The sequence below is a fragment of the Papaver somniferum genome, chromosome 1 (genome assembly GCF_003573695.1).
Source record: "Papaver somniferum cultivar HN1 chromosome 1, ASM357369v1, whole genome shotgun sequence".
In the NCBI taxonomy this organism is placed as follows: Eukaryota; Viridiplantae; Streptophyta; class Magnoliopsida; order Ranunculales; family Papaveraceae; genus Papaver; species Papaver somniferum.
Window position 1 is genome coordinate 204232194 of NC_039358.1, and position 14804 is coordinate 204246997.

The 14804-nt window shown below is 38.1% G+C and overlaps 2 protein-coding genes across 3 annotated transcripts; one reads left to right on the forward strand and one right to left on the reverse strand.

Annotated features, from left to right (window-relative positions):
* The first annotated feature begins 5227 nt into the window (after positions 1-5227).
* LOC113312924 (4-hydroxyphenylpyruvate dioxygenase-like) lies at positions 5228-8129 on the forward strand. Of its 2 annotated transcripts, XM_026561662.1 has the most exons (3): positions 5228-6483; positions 6583-7101; positions 7725-8129. In XM_026561662.1, the coding sequence occupies exons 1-3, from the start codon at positions 5957-5959 to the stop codon at positions 7921-7923; spliced, it is 1245 nt and encodes a 414-aa protein (XP_026417447.1). In that variant the 5' UTR covers positions 5228-5956; the 3' UTR covers positions 7924-8129. The 2 variants fall into 2 exon arrangements, with proteins under 2 accessions (XP_026417447.1, XP_026417443.1); XM_026561658.1 differs by having other exon boundaries at positions 5235-7101.
* Positions 8130-10911: 2782 nt separating this feature from the next.
* On the reverse strand, positions 10912-13908 carry LOC113358628. The gene is made up of 6 exons (XM_026602237.1): positions 13207-13908; positions 12954-13108; positions 12480-12863; positions 12092-12379; positions 11375-11977; positions 10912-11011 (listed from the first exon to the last, which is right to left on the reverse strand). The coding sequence occupies exons 1-6, from the start codon at positions 13804-13806 to the stop codon at positions 10912-10914; spliced, it is 2130 nt and encodes a 709-aa protein (XP_026458022.1). The 5' UTR covers positions 13807-13908.
* Positions 13909-14804: the final 896 nt, after the last annotated feature.

Here is a 14804-nt window from a genome sequence, read left to right on the forward strand (position 1 = left end):
AAGTTGTTCTACAAGTATTGCAAACTTGTACGGATGTTTTTGGGTAAGTGCGGGATGATGAGAACCGCGACTCCGTAAACTTTAATAATTTTCCGCTATATTATTTTTGTTATGGTACTTAAGGTTTTAATACCAGCGAAGCGAGAAATTGTTGTATCCCTAGAGGATAACATAAATTTAATTTCTCTTGCTCTAAATAATCTCCAGAGATTTTGAAATAATTCCACCAGAAGCTGGAATATGCAAAAGGCACGCTCCGCTAGCCCATTGGTCCCAGAAGTGACCCGTTACAAAAGTGCTAGCCGTTTCTATCGGCGGTCCCTGAAGCGACCAACTAGGGAACTTTGTTATAAACTGTTTATCCATTTGCGCACTTGTAAATTCATATTTCGTTGACCCTGGAAGTGACGAAGTTGGAGATTTGTTAATATTGTATTAGTACCATATTTGTTTGGATGTTTATCCTTTGTTTTAAGTTTTGTCTATTTTCTTTGCTTATTTTTGTAAATAATGGATTCCAGAAGCAATCCATGAGATGTTGTCGACTTCAGAAGCAGTCCAACATACATTTTGTTCATTCCTGTAATAATCCATAAAATAGACTCCAGAAGTGGTCTATCGATATAGTTGGATTCCAGGAATTAGCCAAAAAACTTTGGGTTCCCGAAGTATCCCATGGTTACCAAATGTTTTTGTTGATGACTCTATTATTTTTCTCTCGTCTATCTTTGCCAAAGGATATGGATTCCAGAAGTGATCTATCCAGTAAAGATATGGATGATGGAGATATTTGTTTCAAAAACAGCGGAACAACAAATACAAATTTTCGAACCACTTTTATAACCTTGTAGAGGTTTTGCGAAATGTAAAATATCATTTCAGGTTCGAATAGTATGATAGACGTCTGCGGAAGAGCGTATATCATTTTATCTGATGGTGTATTGTTTGCCTTATATTCTATCAGGTTCCAGAAGAATCTGCTGAGTTTTAGGAATATTTGGTATACCACCTTGAAATAATAAATGAGCATTTTTATGGAGTATTTTGTTACTTCGTTTGTTTTTGTGCCAGAAGCACGTTTAGAGAAGCTTGAGGCTCTCTTTTTTATGGGGTGTGCCATATGAAATCTCTATCCGTAGAATCTCACAGTGTCATTAGCCAGAAGCTTAATGACCTCGACTTTTCATGCTCATGCATGGTCGTTATGGACACCAAAGTTCTACCAAGATGAGTAGACGATTTAAAATGCTCATAGGCATCTTTTACAGAACCTGAAGATTCTATTAGATGGGGATGTAAATTGTGTTGTTGGTCCCTGAGACAATTAGTTGTTAAATTGCATCAACATTAACATTATGGTAACCAGTTGCTGAATCACCAACATTAATCCCTAGAAAGGATTCAAGGTGGCATATGCAGAACTTATTCACCCTGCAGTATGGACAATTATTTCAATACTTTATCGTATTGACATACACATCCACTAGATGGTCTCTCGTGTTTGCTAAGATGCTCACACTATTTGTTTGGTTGCATACCTATTTTCTGGACTTTCTTGTTAAGTCCATTTAATTTGGTGGTAAATTTATAGGATTTTGATGCTTTTCCTTCAATTGGTATTATATCGAACATATAAACAACACATGTGCATACTCAACATGGTCTAGTTGAGTTCTTTGTTTAAGCATCTTTAGTTTATTGCTCGACCAACTATTTACCATCAATTACATCTTGGGAAGCAACCTTACAACTTACGTATTTGTTCCATAACGTCACCTAGCTATATATGTTGGTTTTGATTCATAAGACATTTAAAACCATGTGTTGGTAATGTCTTATTAAAGATGAGACTGTATTCCCGCCGTTAGGGGGAGGAAGTAAACCGTTATAAGGAACGGCGTGAAATATCTCATCTCTTGTCGAGCCTGCAGCTGTTTTTGGGATACCTATTGTGTAGTTAAATTAAAACCTAAAAACTATTATGAGCAGAATTGCCTTTGAAAATCAGGCAATTATGGAACCAGAAGTTTCCAGAAATGAGATAGTAATGTTTCCGCCATGATCAAGAAAACTAAAATGCCATCAGAAATTGGCATGACAACCCGCCACCAGAAGTTTGGCAAGATTAGGGTTGATAACCTTTAAGGTTCTCCCACTTTAGTCAGGGGGAGAAACGTCACCATAAAAGGATGGTGCAAATTATGATAACCTAAAAGGGTTTTTCCCGCCTAAACCAGGGGGAGAAAGACTGCCATCTGAAGATGGCACGTCTTATGTCGACAACCTTAAGGGTTTTCCCTTGAAGTCATGGAGATGACAAGAACCACCTAAAGGTTGCAGTGAACAATGTTGACAAATTAAATAGGTTATCTCATTAAGTGTTTATTCTGATCAAAGAAAGTTTGGCTGCCACTAGAATTGGCGTGAAACATCTCATTTGTTTTCTCACACCAAGATATTGGACGTAATTGAGGTGTTGGAGATTACTCGTGATTAAAATAAATAACTGCAGTAGCTCCGGGAAATTATTGTTCGTCACTTGCTTGAGAATGCAGACACAAGAAGTTGTCACAGCAGGTAAATCATGCATCTCGCAGTGACCAAGTCGTGTGTTAAGACACGTTTGAGGCACAGATGACTGCCTCATATATGCCTTGTAAAATAGATTTTGATCACTCTTATAATATGTGGTGCTCTTGAAGAGACTACAGATAGTGCTCCTCGAGACTATCAGAATATGATCCACACTCTCTAAGTATATACCTCATTAAAGATGAGGGATGATAATGCCCCTGAAGTGGCGCTGGTACCAGTCTGTGAAAATTTTAAGTATGCATGCATTAGAGAAATGTGTGGGATCTATATAGTTGTCTATTATCTATTTACAATGATGGTTATGTACCTCTTTGCAGAGGAACATCGACATTGTGATTGGTAGGCATATGATCTGTTCCCCTCAAATTAAGGTAGAGGATGGAATCTCTCGAAAAAGGGAAATATTCGGATCCGACTCACACCGTAAAATCATTAGGACTGAATATTACAGGTTGGTGTTTGAGATAAAGCGCAGAGAGAGTAATATAATCGCTCAAGGTGCGATTTAAGGGTTTCCTGCTGAATCCCAGGATTGGTTCTATGATATTCTCCTAATGTTGATGCACTTTAGCGTGGTAGTCTCTGGAAGACTCTAATTGCATCTAGCTATGACTTATGGTTGGTGATTGTATTTGAATCCCTGAAGGATTCTAGTTTTAACTCTGGCAGCCTCCTGACCTTGTGAATTATGTCAGGCTTGAAATTTTAGTCATAATCACCATTTTGAAGAGGAGAAATTTATGAACAATCCTTTGTGTGAATTTTATGTTCTTTGGTATAGGTTTAATATCCGGATGAATTGATGATATCATCTTCGGCTTCTTGAAAAGCCCTTCACAGCGCTAAAATCCACGCTTGAACTACATTTTGAGATCTCACTGAAATTGAAATATTTGCTCGATCTGAAGTTCGAGGACATCCTAGCATAATAAAACTTGTCTACTGGAGTATCTAGTTTTGATACTCATGGTGCTTCTAAATTAGCACCGTTAATTTGGATCCCGTAGAGTGGAAAAGTGATCCATCTGTTACGTACATAAAAATAATACTTTATGGTCCAGAAGTACCATATATGAATATAATGCATGCATTATCTGTTATGTTCTAACTTTTGTTTTGCAGGTTACCTTTTAGAGGCTGAAGTTGATTCTACGGTATTTATGAGTTTACAAAAGGCCTTTCATTGTTATGCCTGAAGCGTAAAATTGAATTTGTTGTGCAATGGTGGAGGATTTAAATGCGAGGTGTATATTGCTAGTGGTGCACTCGGCGCAAGACCTGCAGTCATTCCTCCATAAACTACAAATGGTAAAGCAGTTTTCTGAAGGCTATATAATATTTGCACCACCAATCGCTTTAAGAAGTCATGCTTCAGGGGGAGTAAACTCGTAGAATCATAGGCTGGACTTAAACGCGTTGTACTCTTTTTCCTTCACTAAGGTTTTGTCCCAATGAGTTTTCCTTGTGAAGGTTTTAACGAGGCAGCATATGCGTATGCAGCACTGTTATTGGGCGACGTCCGTTGTACTCTTTTCCTTTGGTCTGGTTTTGTCCCACATGGTTTTCCAGACGAGGTTTTTAATGAGGCAACATTTGCATCAACGTCGACATTATTTTGAATTCTAGGCGCTCAGGTTTTGTCCCAAGTGGTTTTCCTGACGCATGCGTGTAGGTTTTGTCCCAAGTGGTTTTCCTAACGCATATCTGTCGGAGGAAGTATTTCCCGACACTCAGGTTTTTGTCCCAAGTGGTTTTTCCTGATGAAATTCTGACGGAAGTCATGGCGATGACCAATCTCACTCTAAGTTCAGGTTTTTTCCAAAATGGTTTTCCTGACACAGTTTCGGCGCCGGGAGAAAATGTGTGACTACCATCATCACTTTAAAGCTACCGATTGTTGTACTCTTTTTCCTTCGACCAGTTTTTGTCCCAGTTCGATTTTTCTGGCAAGGTTTTAACGAGGCAACATCAGCGGGTTTATCATTGTTCTGAGAACTCATGTTTTCCTACGTTCAGGTTTTGTCCCTCTGGATTTTCCTGACGAGGTTTTTAATGAGACAAAAACTGAGAATGGTGACTGTCATGTAAAGAGATGGATATCCATAGAATTTTTGGCGGAATCAGTGATCGGATTATCACATTTTATTCTCAAGTCAGGTTTTTACCGCACACGGTTTTTCTTGATAAATTATATAAGAAGCCAAACAAGATGCACCGACAATATTGTTGTGAGCCTCCATTAAGGTCTTGTCCCAAGTGACTTTCCCGATGCAATTTCGACGAAGGGAGAAAATCGGTGGTACCGCTTAGACGACCAGTTTTTAACAGAAATTTTTTGACCACATAGTGATCTTAGATCGGTGATCATCCAAGGGGGAGTATTATGTAAAGTCGGTTAACTTAATTGTCTGATCACCAACTAAGATAAGCATAAAATTCATTAGCAAATATTAACCCAACACGTGTATCAATACGTGTCTCATCTTTGCTTTGTATCACATGCTTTATGTAGGCTATAAATAGCCATACTTGGAAGTGTACGAGAAGTACTATGAAATAATAAAAACTCTCCTTCATTTCTCTCTTCCATTAGTGTCTTCAGGTCCCGTGTGTACTATATCTATGTTTACATGCAACATACTAGCTAAATAGCTTAGCTAGGTATCTTAACTGAGATATCAACATTCTGTTTAGTGTAATTGTAAACGGTTTGGTACATAAAATTACAACATTAAGTGTAGGGTAATCGGGAATTCATTTTGTTGATGGTTCTAGGTGCTCACATGCATGCACCCACACTTAATAAGGAGGTCATGTTGAAATGCACGACTGCACAAGTATTTCGAAAACACCGCCCTCATTTATCAAATTTGTATTTGTATTTTACGATTACATGGTGCAATTTGTTTGTTTGTTTTTCTTATTTTCTTTTTGTCCTCTTCTACTTTCAATTCTGGATCCAAATAATCATTACCATCGAAGAAAATCGAAAGCAACAAGGAAGATGAATTATTCGAACACGTACAATATGGATATGGATCATGGGATGAACGAGTGGACTCGACACAATCTAGTCATTATAGACATATCCTTTTACCAAAAACCAGAAAAGCCGATATATTCAACATAACACAACCACGTGTCAATCTCTAATCTATCCAGACAGTTTTGTTTACGTGTAAAACACTCCCTTCCATTCAGATATACAAGACGCCAAATCTCCAACTACTAGCTCCAAATCTCTCCACGTGTCATCACCAAAACTCCCCCCACCGCACTTCTTCTTAAACCCTCTCCCCACTGAGCTGAACTCGCATGGAGAAAAAGAATCTCTGGGCTAACACAAAACAAAACAAAAAAAATGGTGGAAAACAAAGAAATGAATCAAGAACACAAATTCAAGCTAGTTGGGTACAAGAATTTCATAAGACAAAACCCAAAATCAGACAAATTTGTTGTGAAAAAGTTCCATCATATTGAGTTCTGGTGCAGTGATGCAACAAACACATCAAGAAGATTCTCATGGGGTTTAGGTATGCCTATTATAGCTAAATCTGATTTATCAACTGCTAATTACATTCATGCTTCATATATTCTTAATTCCGGTGACCTTAATTTCATTTTCACTGCTCCTTACTCGAAAAAGATATCAGAAATGAATAATCAAGAAAATACTGCTTCAATTCCTACTTTTAATCATGAGAAAGCTAGAGATTTTAGTAATACACATGGGTTTGGAGTTCGGGCGATTGGGATTGAAGTTGAAGATGCTGTTGAGGCGTTTAATGTCAGTGTGAGTAATGGGGGTGTTGGTTCTGCGAAACCGATGGAGATTGGAAACGGGGTTTGGGTTAGTGAGATTAAGATGTATGGTGATGTTGTATTGAGGTATGTGAGTTTTAATCGTCAAGAAAATCAAAATCTGATTGGTTCTGATTATGTTTTATTGCCGGGGTTTGAGAAAATGGATGAACTTTCGTCTTTTAGGGGTTTGGATTTCGGGTTGAAAAGATTGGACCATGCGGTTGGGAATGTGTGGAATTTGGCGGAGTCGATTGCGTATGTGAAATCGTTTACTGGGTTTCATGAATTTGCTGAATTTACAGCTGAGGATGTGGGCACAGCTGAGTCTGGATTGAATTCGGCTGTTTTGGCTAGTAATAATGAAATGGTGTTGTTGCCGATGAATGAACCGGTGTATGGTACGAAGCGGAAGAGTCAGATACAGACTTATTTGGAGCATAATGAAGGTGAAGGGCTACAGCATTTGGCGTTGGTTAGTGGTGATATTTTCATGACATTGAAGGAAATGAGGAAGAGGAGTAGTATTGGTGGGTTTGAGTTTATGCCTTCGCCGCCACCTACTTATTATAAGAGTTTGAAGAGTAGGGTTGGTGATGTCTTGAATGACGAGGAGATTAAAATGTGCGAGGAGTTGGGGATTCTTGTTGATAGAGATGATCAAGGTGTCTTGCTTCAGATTTTTACAAAGCCTGTTGGGGATAGGTAATTTTCCTTGCATTTATTGTTCTGCATTTATTTTAAGAGCGCATATGGTGTTTGTTTGTTTGTCTGCTCATAGATGAAATTGAGTGTCTGACTTTTGCCGAGTTTGTTTTTGAGGACTCAGGGCGTTCTAGACGGATAAGTTACGGCTTTGGATAAAAATGTGTTGCTCATTCCCACCTTTGAACTTAACCAAATCGATGTATCATAAAGTTGCCATCTCAAGCTTAATAACATAGCCTATGGGAGATCGGGTCTGCTAAGAGTTGTATCAGACTGATTAGCATTGACTGCACTTTAATAGGTTATGATGGGGTGTGCTAATTTAGTTGTATTGACCGAATCAGAATGGAGCAAACTGCACTTCCAAAGGTTGCATGTATATTTTGTGTTTTCTGTTCGAGTTAGTCCTGATTTAAGGAGGCATTAAAGGGAGGTTCAAAATGCATTTGGAACTGAAATTCCATGATTTGGGGCAACTAACATAACACATTCTTTTCGTTAGCTTTAATCAGAGACCTGCAATTTTAACATTTTTACATGTTTTCCTGTTTGATTTTTTTGTACTTCGGTCTTTGTTGGTGTTACGTGTTCTGATATTGTTCCATTTTGTTGTTGGACAGGCCAACTATATTCATAGAGATTATACAGAGATTAGGATGTATGTTGAAGGATGAAGAAGGCAAGACTTATCAGAAAGGAGGTTGTGGAGGATTTGGTAAAGGTAATTTCTCAGCGCTATTCAAATCCATTGAAGAATATGAAAAAACACTCGAAACAGTCAAACAACCCGCAGCTGGGGTTTCAGCAGCTACATCATGAAGGTTGATTACATGATAAGCAAAACAGTTCACCCTATATGTACTCAGGGTGGCAGTGCAAGAACAGCAAAAGGGTCCATTTATATTGGAATAAGCAGTTGCTGGAGTAACAATTGAGCGCAATGCCGCAATGTACAATGCAGGTGTTTAGGGATATGTATTGTAATTGGTTGATTAATGCTAATATAAATCTTTGATTGCTTGATACTTTGAGTGCATTAGTAGTTCTTTACCTGCCTGTCACGTTAGAATTCGATTTCCCAGGGTTAAAGTCATGGATGATGGATCGATCCTTGCCTGTTAGTTCTCTTCTACAGAGCTTTTAAACAAGGAATTCTTGTACCAGAAATGGAGAATACGCTCACAAGTCACAATCAACTGTCGTTACTGTCCTAAATTGCACGGTGGAAGACTCTCTTAATGACTTCCTTAAATTGCGAAAGGAAACTCGTAAAAAAACTAAGGAAAAAAACTGAGAAAATGATCTATTACTGGTAGATGAACAAACTGAGATTACAACTTATAATATCATGATTCAACAACTGACCTCTCTTGCACAACAAATTGAATATAATTTTGAATCTCAGAAAATCACAAGTAAAACTTAAAGAATCACAAATTATACATAACATATTCAAATGCTTCTTCAATCTTCACATCATTAAATTTCAAACATTGTTGAAATTGTCTTTCTTGGTAATAAGTGGAGGAGTGGCTGAAGGATAAGAAGTATCAGAACCATGTGGTGGTGGTGTTGGCACACCATAAACCTGTGAACTGTTGAGCAATTCTTGTCTCCCTTTTGATCTTCCAAACAGAAAACATCCAAAACCAAGTAGAATTGTGAACAAAATGAATGGTAGAGATATCACCAAAATGAAACCCATTTCTTCCCCGAATCCAAATTCTTCAGAAACAATTTCTAGTGGATAGTGAGTATTTGAGAGCTAGAAAGGAATATAAATAGATTGGAGGATGGGGAAAAGAAGCTTTAGTTCTCTCTAAAGCAAGAAGAGTCTTGTTCTTCACTATATATATAATGACAACCATGAAAGAGAGAACAGAAAGAAAAATGATCTGTTTTTTGTACCAGGTAGGTAATGCTGATAAATGCAATCCCAACGTTCAAATTCCTAACGGATACTTTTGGTGCTGTAAAAAAAAAAGCCACGGATGTTCTTGGCTTTCAATTTGTTGGCGAATTTAGCATCTGATTCCACCACCGAGGGACCGGTCCTTTTTTCTTTTCTTTTCTCGTCTCTCTTTTTTAGTGAAAGTCTCTTAGGTTGTGCCAGGGTAAAACACCGACGATAGTTGCCACTTGCCAGTGTATTAAATGTTTCTCATTGCGGTGGTCATATGCCCTCATAAGTTGCGGTAAGCAACTATAATCACATGAGCATAAGAAGTCTTTTTTTGGTGTGACCTCTCTGGAACAAACTAGAAAACAACTCGGAATGATATACCGTGGTGGTGAATGTTTAAAGGTTTAAATCTAACAATTCAAAAGGATAGCTTCAGAAATTTCATCTTCATTGCTCAAATTTTTAATTCCTTATAGAAAACTTCTTCTTTACATTGAAACAAGAAAATGAAAATGGTGAGAAGAAGCCAGAGAATCGCTGGAAGGAGAAGGAGTGAAATTGCAGAGTCATCTAAGATGGGAGAAAGAAATAATAAAAAACAACAAGTTCATCATCCAGATCAACGAGAACCTGTACAAGATAACGCTATTGACTATGACAGAGTGAGTGTTCATACTTCACAAAAAGATTCAATAGAAGAGGCCCAACAAAGGACTGGAGTGGGAGGACTCATAGAAGGAGATGATGAAGATATGACAATCGCAGAACTTCGACAGAGGTTGGCTGAAGAAAGAAGGCGAGAGGATGAAGAGCGTGCGAATTTGATGCGTCAGAATAATGAGTTAAGAGAAGAGAATATAAGATTACAGGAGTAGAGATCGAGAAGTATGACTCGCTCAAGGTCGAGATCAAGTACATCAAGACATAGTCAATCTAGTTGAAGAAATGTCAGACAACAAACACGTTGGGATGATATTGTAGAAAACAGTTAAGAAAATGATGATTTACCCGATCGACAAGATGAATATCGCGTAGATCAACAGCCAATAGATGATCGGTACGTACAACATGGTGAAGGTCATCGAATGCAAGAAGATACACTAGTGTAAAATGGAAGTTAAACCACTGGCAATAGAAGAGGTAATATCATCAAAAACGACTGTGATCATTAGTTGTAATATATTAGTGGTTTTTTCCAAAACGACTGTGTCTCACAGAAGTTGATATCTTTAAAAATACTACTTTCGCTGACAGTCAATTGATAACACTGACATTAACAGTGGTTTCTAAAGTTTTAAATTAGAAAATATAAAATTTAATCGTCTGTTTCCACCGGTAGTTTATATGGGCTGAATACTTTTTAAAAGTCTGATTCGTCTGAATCCCAGTCTGACTAGGCTTTCATCTGACTGGCCTGAAATTTGAAATTTATTACAATTTATAAAATCTGATTCACATTTCTGACTGGCATAAAATTTGAAATTCACTAAACTGAACTTTAATAGATGCTCATTTGAAACATTCACCATTCAATCCAAATTCAAAATATGTTTAAAACAGTAACTCGATTTATATTAATCGAGTTGATAGTTAGGTCAAAAACCACGAAAAGTTTTACATGGGTACTGAATTCACACCATTCTAAGTTATAATTATACTTGAGCATTCTGAACTCCAAAAAATATAACGAAACTTCTTTCTATTTCAGTAAGTATTGGTCCAATTCACCTGTGTGCATTGAGGCTGCTGCTGATAAACACCTGCAGGAGGTCCTACCATTTCAACAGCTCCATCCATGGTTTGAGACTGCTGAAGCAGATGGTGAACAAGTGCTCCACCCATTTTCTGTGTTGGGTGATATATCCCAGCAAAGGCTGGGTGCCCAGTTTGAGATGGAGCAAATGCTATGTGTTGTCCCTGAAGAAGGTTGTAGAAAGAACCAGCCCGTATTCTAGAAATCTCTCTCCCTGGTGCAGGAACCCAGACAACTGCACCACCTTCACTCTGCAAAAAAAAGTGCAACTAAGTTATACAACAGCAAATCTGAAGGTCACTGACAAAAGTAATAGAAGATGTAAAGCTTTCACAAATAATGAAATAAATGAATGAAAATGTTAATTACCAGTTAAAGGACCAGAAAGTAAGAAACTACATGGACATCTTTCTTTTCTTTGTTGGAACAAGTATACATAGACTCAAAAAATAACTTTAATCAAGGTAGCAGGTTGAAATCATATAAACAAGTATAAGTGCTGCAAGCATTCAAGCATTCAGTCGAGAGATATTACCTAATCTCCATCCAATACTCGTCGTCATCTAAAGATATTGAAGAAATAAGGTTGATTCATGGATACAGCAAACACATACGGATCTTCATAAGCATTCACCTTTAGGCCGGATCTCTTGGGAGATTCTAATACAAGATGCCAATGCTTTCTAGTCTCATCAGCGCAATAAAAGACTTGGGCAGCTTGAGAAGCATGGATGAAGGGTTCGTCAACTTCTTTAGAGCTTCTCTTAAACTTTTCGAAATTGACGAACCTCGAGTTTGTCTCTGCATCCACATATGATCCAGTTGTTTTGTCTTCGACCCGGACCCAATCACAAAGAAAAACAACTTCTGTGAAATCTTCATAATCGAGTTCAAGTATCTTTTTCACAATGCCAAAGTAAGAAGTATCATCACCCACCAAGTTGGTATCTTTGGCGCTTGCTCTGAAGCTGGTGAAGGCATCGATGGTCACTCCGCTGTTTTGTGTAGTCATATATTGCTCTGCCTCTGCTGTATAAAACAGATAACCTTTCACCGAATACGCTCTATAGGAAACTGTCTTGAAGGAAGGTCCAAGTAAGAGCCTATGAAAATCTGTCACGGGAGTGCCTAGAAGTTGATCTCTTAACCAGAGAATGTAATCCTGATGCTTGCTCCTTGATCTTCGGTTAAAAGTATTATTGTATGCCTTGTATTTCCTGTGAAACAATAAAGACAATTATACATGACAGGGTTACTTCACACTATACAAATTATATGGTCAAAATGGTGTAAAGAAATTGTTCAGAGACAAAGTTAAGGATTCTACTTACTCTTCCCATTCAGTATTTTCTTCTGAATGTCTCAATACCCAAAGACGAACTTGTTGATGCTGTAAGGAAGTTAATTGGTATGGTTTTCCTTGTGAATTAGGCGGTTCTGGACCTTCATAAACCTCACCGTGCAATGCTATCTTTCCATGACACTTATAATACTTTTGCTTACCCTCAGGAATGAACTCCATCCAATGGCGCGCTCCTTCATCGACCTCATATTGTGCAGTTATTGACCCTTCAATATAGTTTTTGTTCCGACCATAAACCTTGTAGGTTCTCATCATCCTGCACATGCAATTAGTAACACAATTATATATATGTTGCGTATACATAAGTTCATAAAGTAATAAAGAAACTGAAAGTATCAACAACTAAAGAAGTATACCTCTCAAAAGGGTACCTAAATTGATCTGGTCCCACTGTTAGTGCCTCTTCGGCCAAATGTACGACAAGATGAGTCATCGTAACAAAAAAAGCCGGTGGGAAGTACATCTCAAACACACATAAAGACTCCACAACACGTTCGTGCATTAGACGAAGCGCTTCACGATCAATAACCTTAGAACAAAGAACTTTGAAAAACAATGACAATTGACGTATTGCCTCACGCAAAAGCTTATGATCTTTGAAACAATACATTAGAAAAATTGGCATCAAACCCTGCATAAGCATGTGGTAGTCGTGGGACTTCAAACACTTAAATTGTAACTCTTTCATATCCACTTTCTTTTTCCAGTTTCCACTATAACCAATAGGAACTTTCAGTTTGCTAAAAAATTTAAGACTAGTTCTCTTTCATTCTTAGGCAAGCAATAAGGAGCTGGGGGGGCGTTCTACTTTACCATTTGTTTCCGTCAACCACAAGTCAGGTTTTAAGTTCAGCAGTTCCAAATCCTTGCGCGCTGGATCCCCATCCTTTGACTTATCCTTGTGGTTCATGAAAGTCCCAAACATGTTCTCTGCAAAGTTCTTTTCTACATGCATCACATCCACATTATGACGAAGTTGCAGAAACTAAAGTTAAGATTAACTAAGTTAGCAAAACTTATAAATAACAAGAACATAATGATTAAAGTTAGAAAATGCCGGAAAATAACCACATATTCACTTACCTTCCAATATGGCAGATTGTATAGAATTGATCTCTTCGAATACGGAGAATCAACTAGTGACCGCTTTACCATCTTCCCGAATTCCTTGTTTGCTGTTGCTGTCCTATCAAACAATTCAACGCCACTCAAATGAATTGGTGCACCCCTATCTTCCTTAAATCCATTGAACTTGTCGGTTTCACGTCTGTAAGGGTGAGACCGATCTCTTAAAAATCTTCTATGACCCATGTATGCAAACTTATTACCCCATTTCAGCCTCAGAGCCTCAGTATCTTCACCACATGCCGGACAACCAAATTTTCCAGATGTTCGCAGACCAGACATATACGCATAAGCCGGATAGTCATGTATACACCACATTAAAATTGCTTTCATTGTAAAGGAAGTCTTTGTGTGCGCATCATACGTTATCTTTCCTTTTAACCATAACTCAATTAACTCATCAATTAAGGGCTGCAAATAAACATCAATGTTGCCATTGGGACCACTTGGACCAGGAATAAGTAGTGCTAACAGTGTAAAATCTTTTGACGTGCATACTGATGGGGGAAGGTTAAAAGGAAAAACCATGAAGGGCCAAGTACTGTGTGTAGTCATCATTCCAAAAGGATTAAAACCATCAGTGGCTAGTCCTAGACGCACATTACGTTTCTCAGCAGCAAACTCAGGCCACTTCCTATCAATTGACTTCCAAGAAGAAGAATCCACAGGATGTCACATGTGTGTAATACTTTCTTCAACATTAGAGTGATGGTACATCTGCTCAGCAATCCATGGAGTACCATACCAACGCTGTAAACTTTCAGTAATTGGGAAAAACCTTAGTTTCTTCACTGGCACTTTTCTAGCATTTGGATCACCTCCTTCAGGAGGTACTTGCCATCTACTTGCATGACATTTAGGACACTCTTCATAATCAACATACTCCTTTCGATAAAGTATGCAATCATTAGAGCAAGCATGGATAATCTCGACCGGCAAGTTAAATGGCTTGAGCATACCCTTAGCTTTAGCACATGTAGATGGTAACGTGTCCCTTCCGATAAAATAGTTTTCAAAAATTTTAATAATTCTGTAAAAAAAAACATTGGAACACTGATACCTTGCTTTCAAACTAAGCAGCTCAATCACTGTCGACAATTTTTTATTTTCACCACCACAATCTGGATACAGGGGTAATGCATCCAACATCCTCTTTCTGAAATCGGCATCGATACCATCTTCAACACTAGCACCAGCACCACCTTCTACATTAGCACCAGAACCATCTTCAACATTAGCATCTGAACCATCTTCATCAATAGCACCATTTTTCATGGTTACCAAGCTCAGTGCGACCTAGTGTGTCTAAGAACAAGTCAACCATTCTCGGAAAAGAAGCTTCACTCATAACATTATTAGTGGGTAACGCGGAAGCTCTAACAGTGGAATTATTCTCACGAGGTTTCTCACCATGATGGATCCACGTTCGGTATGTCACATCGAACCCATGATCAAGAATATCCCCATGTATTTCATCAAGAGTTTTTGGACGACTATTATAATTCTGACATTTCATGCAAGGACAATGAAATTGATTTATATCTTCCCCAAGACTG